The sequence below is a fragment of the Postia placenta genome, assembly GCF_002117355.1.
Source record: "Postia placenta MAD-698-R-SB12 unplaced genomic scaffold POSPLAscaffold_1, whole genome shotgun sequence".
Classification (NCBI taxonomy): domain Eukaryota; kingdom Fungi; phylum Basidiomycota; class Agaricomycetes; order Polyporales; family Adustoporiaceae; genus Rhodonia; species Rhodonia placenta.
Genome location: NW_020169832.1, coordinates 3,027,550 through 3,033,549, shown reverse-complemented (window position 1 = coordinate 3,033,549; position 6,000 = coordinate 3,027,550). Strand labels below are relative to the sequence as shown.

General features: G+C 53.6%; 3 protein-coding genes across 3 annotated transcripts; 1 reads left to right on the top strand and 2 right to left on the bottom strand.

Annotated features, from left to right (window-relative positions):
- Positions 1 to 63: 63 nt before the first annotated feature.
- POSPLADRAFT_1051983 (hypothetical protein) lies at positions 64 to 313 on the bottom strand (the record flags this gene model as incomplete). The annotated part of the gene is made up of 1 exon (XM_024480225.1): positions 64 to 313. A coding segment is annotated over one exon (250 nt), but the record flags the coding sequence as incomplete, so codon positions are not given.
- Positions 314 to 2,791: 2,478 nt separating this feature from the next.
- Positions 2,792 to 4,090, top strand: POSPLADRAFT_1165392 (hypothetical protein). Its single transcript, XM_024487882.1, has 2 exons — positions 2,792 to 3,095; positions 3,201 to 4,090. Exons 1-2 carry the CDS (start codon positions 2,928 to 2,930, stop codon positions 4,038 to 4,040), a joined length of 1,008 nt encoding a protein of 335 aa, XP_024344661.1. The 5' UTR covers positions 2,792 to 2,927; the 3' UTR covers positions 4,041 to 4,090.
- Positions 4,091 to 4,560: 470 nt separating this feature from the next.
- Positions 4,561 to 5,631, bottom strand: POSPLADRAFT_1043055 (hypothetical protein; the record flags this gene model as incomplete). The annotated part of the gene is made up of 2 exons (XM_024478217.1): positions 4,561 to 4,986; positions 5,041 to 5,631. The coding sequence occupies 2 exons, from the start codon at positions 5,629 to 5,631 to the stop codon at positions 4,561 to 4,563; spliced, it is 1,017 nt and encodes a 338-aa protein (XP_024344660.1).
- Between the last annotated feature and the right edge of the window lie 369 nt (positions 5,632 to 6,000).

Genomic DNA, 6,000 nt, shown 5'->3' with positions numbered 1-6,000 from the left:
GCGGGCGCCTCTTCTCTCGGGCGAGAAGGGCCTCCTCGGCAGCGGCATCGTCGGCGTGCTGACGGGCCTCTGCCTCGAGCAAAAGACGGTCGGCGTCGGCGAGGCGGTCGCCCTCGACTTGGGCAGCCCAGAGGGCCCTCTTGGCAGCATTGTGGGCAGACCAGATGGCGATCAGGTGCTCAGTCGCAGCGGCATCTGAGGCGACCTGGCCCGCCGCGACCAAACCCTGCCGCAAGATGCCATACTCGGGGTCAGCGAATTCAGGGCACAGCTGAAGGCCGGGGTCTGAGGCCAGTCGAGGAGCATCGGCCATGGCGGAGAGAGTGTGTGTAGAGGGAGGCGCAGACGGAGACGTGAAAAGGAGACGACAAAAGAAAGACAACACTTAGATAGTGTTCAGATTGTGAGGTGAACAGTGTAGTCAAAAGCAAGCGCAATAACCTCAGCGCTTACTGCCGTGCAGACACAGACAATCGTCTTTGACGCCCACTCGTGCCTCGCCAGCGTCACAGAGTTACTATCTGCGTGAAATGGACATTTCCTGTCGACCTCTCTCTTGTCCCCAATAATGACAGGTCCACCATTCTCGAGTCAACGTGTACAATTCTGATTTTCGTTACATGACAACTGCCAGTCTCGGTCCTCGGACCACTGGCGAGTGGCGACAAGGAGCGTGTCTCGTGGCAAACGCTGAAGAAATTCTTGAAGTCGGGAGACGGCAGCTTTGTACGAACGGCAAGCGTCAGCTTGTATGCATATCAGACTGACAAACGGACGTCTGCGTCTGATGGCAGGGCATGAACGTTTGACGCGTGATGTGGCGTTCGACGCGAGCATCTTTCAACTTATGACCTACCTAACGAGGTATCACTCTTCAATTTCTATCAAGCGTCCCGCGATACCTACATCTCTCACATACCCCATGGTAGACGACCCGGACGATGGTAGGCTGACCTACCTCAAGGTGCCATTGCCCTACAGGCGCGACAAGAACGATTGGTCGCTGTCGCCTTCCCTATTCTCTCGTAGTGGCCGCTGCTGTATGCCCTGGATGGAGGAGCATCATGGCACTAGTGGTTGTCTCCTAGACCCAAACGACTGCCTTCGCCGACGATGATCTGTTGAAGGCCAGGGTGGCGGCGAGAAAAGCGGCTCTCTGCTGTCGACCCCTCATAGTGACCCGCTGGAAAGCCCTTCATGTCGACGCGGCGCACTCAATTCTCTCCTGATTCTTGTCTCAAGACATTCTTCAGCGGTATGCGTCGTCGTTTCCTGGAGCTGCATGAGACTACGAGTCTTTACGAGAGTCTGGTCGCCACATGACACCAATATTATTGCACTGCTGTCCGATGGACTTGGTCTCAGGAGCGCCACGCTGGGCTTTGGAACACATCAAGGCATTTCCACCTGACACAATAGCTTCATCACCCGTCGGGTCTCTATGCGTTTCAAGATATGGCCCGCCTTACCATGGACGCTTCTCTCGGCAACTTCGTCAACAGCTAACATCATTATTGTATCTTTGAAGGCTTGTCTTGTACCCTGAATGTGCGGGAACGGGTTTCGGCAATCAAAACGATTGTTTTCGAGAATTCGCATGGCGCTGGCGCAAAGAAATTGCACCAAATCCTTTGCCATCTGTTCTCGGATACCCTGAGATAATCCGTCGCGCTTGATTCCGCAATAATAGGCTACAAGCGTCGGGGACACGCGTTCTCCAGCTCATTGGATCTGTCCTTGCTTTAGTAACCATTGTCATCACGGGATGTACAGTGTCTCCATGGTGTGTAACGACGATTGATCACCCCAGAATCACTAGTATGTTGGGTCATCCCTGGAAGTCGAACTTTGTCATCCGAATCTCGACGATATCAGTCCGAAGATGCGGGTCCCTTGACTTTGGAGATCGCACATCCGTTGGTTGTTGCATCTACTTTGTAGAATGGGGCGACTAATTTGGAGGCTCCGAACAAGTAAAGAATATCAGGAAATAAACACACTGGCAGGTCAGTGACCATTGCTTCAAGCTGAACTATCCCTTTAAATTTATACGTGTACAGTGTGTCAAAGGCTGCCTCAATTAAGATCACAATCGTTCTCACGTAGAAATTGCGCTGGCCTAGAGTGCAGACGGGTTCGCGCCCGGATTGTTTATGAGTTTCTGAGATGACCTGTATGTAACGTTTTGCACCACTGGTCCCAGCAGACTAGTACTAACATCACGCAGCATTGGACTTCCACGAAATAGGCGAATCGTCTAGTGCCTATTTCGAATGGGAAAGGTTCAGTGCTCAGAAGAGCACCCTGCTGGTCGCTCCCGTCATGATATAGTGTATTCAAGCTCTCAATCTCGTGCGGAAGTTATATACAGCGAGGTACGTGTCATAGTGAAGTGCACTTGACGGTTTCCTCCAACACCCTTGGTGGAAGTTGACGGTAGTCTTCCTCTGGAGATTCGAGAATCCGTGAATGGTCGTTGCGAACGCGTGAGCGGAAATTCAAAAAGATCAAACCTTCACAATTATTTTGGCTTTAATGCTAAAATTATGTACACCCACGAGCATCGATTACCTGATATATCCCGTTCTCGTGTTCTCCTCGCGTGCATCAAGGTCGCCCACAGAGACAAAGCGTATTATTATGAACAGTTTGCACAGTGGGTGCAGATCGGTAGGAGCCGGATACTCCCGATCGACCCTGATCATGATCTGGCCAAGCTTTTGCTTCCGCGATCCCCAGCGGGCTATGGCGGGCCGAACTTATCTCGCGTCTTCCCACCAGGTGGCCCTCCCGCTCTCTCTGACCACAGCATAAGTTGCGGTCACAATCTCTGCTGGGCTGTATCTCCGAGCTACACCCGCCAACCAGCTCTACCAGACTACCCGAGAGAACCCGACCGCGGAAGTCATTCTACGCTCTACGGTCTCATGGTCAAGATACATACTGTGGAAATCATCCCTCCGTTGCTCAACTCATCATGTCTGTGGGCTTCGGATTTCGAGCAACTACGCGATCTGTATGACTCGCCACATACAGGCGCAGTGACGACGCGGACGGCAACACTTCATGGGTTTAAGGAGAATAGTGCAAACGCTGTGCGCAGTTCCTGCCGCTGAGCATAGAAGTTCTGGCTGACCTCTTACCGAACGGTACACCCGGAATTGTTTTGTTGCAAACGCCTATAACAACGCATTGCTCAGGTCGTCTTCTCTGCTGATCAATATACCACGCTCAACTCCTACGGGTACTCTCCTCGTCCCCTCGCGCAGTACCTGGAGTGGGTGGAGACATTGCTCTCTACTCCATCACCACGACGCAAGCCAATAATCCTCAGCATAACTGCCTCAAATCCTGTAGATCTAGGGCAGATGCTCATACACATCCAGAGTCTCCGTCGTCGCCTCCGCGAAGTCATTCCTCCGGACGAGATTTTCCCAGATTCATCTACCCTACTGGCGATCGAGCTGAATACATCCTGTCCTAATATCCCATCTGCGCCACCGCCATCCTATCATCTACCCTCACTTCGCCCACATCTTGCCATTCTCGCTGACGTGGCGCGAGAAGATCCGTCTCTCACCATAGGCTTGAAGCTTCCTCCTTATCCTGATGTGACGCGAGTCACGGAAGTCGTCAATTGCTTGAGCGAGTACACCTTCGAGGCGGAGGGTCCGCGAAACCCCTTCGCGTTTGTGACGTGTACCAACACGCTCGGCGGAAGCCTTTTGTTCACCGACCAGGTCGACAGCAATTACATTTCCACTGGTGACGACGTTCCCGCGTTTGCAGTTCCTCCAGCCATCGGTGGCCTCGGTGGTATCCAGATGCATCCCATCGCTCTTGGTACTGTCCTCGCGTTTTCTCGCGCTTTAGCTGCGCATGGCGATCCCGCAGTCAGGAAAATTAAGGTGATCGGTGTCGGTGGTGTTACCGATCGTGCTGCTGCTAGACGAATGCGTGCCGCTGGAGCCTCTGCGGTGGCATGTGCGACACTACTAGGGCGGGAAGGTATAAGGGCGTTTGAGATATTGACTGAGTGATCGACGTGGAATTCGACCTGTATAGCTGGCAATATAGTTCTTGTCCCTGATATACGAGCAGGCAAGCTTAGTTTGCTCTTGTACTGATATGTCAGATTCAAATGGGATGTACTTGTGCGTGGGCACACGGGTGTTCTTCACAAGCTGACAACACACTGCAGAAACGAGAATATTGATCGATTCACATTGGTACCGAGTACAGGAGCTAATGATGATACACCTCTCGAAACAAACAGATTACCAAGACGCGAAGACAAATGGAGACAAACGGAGGAATAAAGTGAGCAGAAGTCATCACAAAATCCGGGTATGAATGAGGTAACAAGTCCTTCGCAGGATAGGGCCGAGACAAATATACGCGCACGATCAACGCCAGCGAACGGAAAGAGGATGTGAGCTAAGTATACAATAAAGATACAACACGTCGAGAAGGAGGAGACGGCGGACAAAGAACCGGAACGATGTCAACCCGACAAGTCTGCGAGATCGTGGCAAAGATAAGTCCGTCCGCGTGAAGTACTCAGTTCCATGTGGAGATGTCGATCAGCGGCTCCGGGGCGAAACTGGGCTCACCGAAGAGCGTGCTGGAGTCGAAGGAGAACATGGTCTCTGCGAAGCTGGCAACGTTACTCTCGTTCGTCTGCCCGAACCCCAGTCGCTCCCACTGCAGAGCATCGAACTGCGGGAGATTCGTCCCCAACGCATTCGTCTCCAACGGCGAAATGTCCAGCGGCGAGTCGAGCAGACGAGAGGTATGCCGACAAGCGGATGCCATATCCACGATCTGCTGGTGCATGGACTGACTTGCGAGAGCATTGCTTGCCATGAGGGGCAAGTCGGATGCCGGGGAAAAATTGTTAAATGAGTCCATGATCCGCTGCATCTCGGCTTCTGGACGGATATCTTGCGCAAGCATCAGAGGAGCGGAGCCGTCCCCTGCGGAGAGCTAAGTCCACTTGGGATGAGAAACCCAGGTCACCACGAGAAGAGGAGTGCTCACAGTATTGTTGAATCCCAGCTGGGAGAAGGCGGTTTCGAGATCAGTGGCACTGAGACCGTCCTGTGGCACGAAGACCCCGTCCGACAGTGGCGGGAGGAGAGGATCCTGGAGCGCAGGTAGGCTCAGCCAGGGCTCGGTGTCGATTGGTGAAATGATTGACGAGGGCTGCCACGACATAGAGTCGAACACGCCAGTGGCGAAGCTCTGCGACGGCGGTATGCAGTCGTATGTTGTCTCGACGACGCCTACGTCGGAGGTGTTTGTCATGGTGGCGTCGAATTTCAGAGCCTCCGTCTCCAATTGCTCCATGTCCGCACCTCTTGCCAGAATCTTTCCGAGCGTCCTGGAACGCTCTTTGTCTTGGGGCCCATTGCGCTTTACGTTACGCTTTTTCGGCTTCTCACTTCGCGCCCTTGGGCTGAATTTGTACCCAGGGTGTTTCGCCTCATGGCACTTCTTTACGACAGCGGCGCGGTCGTACCAATACTTTTTAGCATCGTCATCGAGTTCCTTCCAGGCGGTAGACACTATCCGCGAGACATGTCGTTGGTCGCGCTCGATATGTTTGCGCGCTTTGATCTGCCGAGCCATGTCAACGCGGAAGAGTACAAAGGCGTTTGGGGGTCGTGGGATGTGGTCGGGTCCCTTGCCGCGCCTGGTGGGTTTCGAGCGTGTGGGCGAGGAAGATCGACTCAGAGGGCGAGTGGCGTCGAGGCACTCGGGAGTCGATGGGAGCGAGGAGGAAGAGATGGATGAGGACCCAAACGTGAAATCCATCGGGGAATTCATGCTCAGGGGCGAGTTGAATCCTGTGTCAAAGAAGGAAGACATTGTGCGAGATTGTTGGAGGTGAGGGCGAGGTAAAGGTGGAAGGTCGGGTATGTGGGGTGCTTCGTTCGCGCTCGATGAGCGAGGACGCTTGTATGTCGCTAGTCGGGGGACGGGGGACTCACAATACGG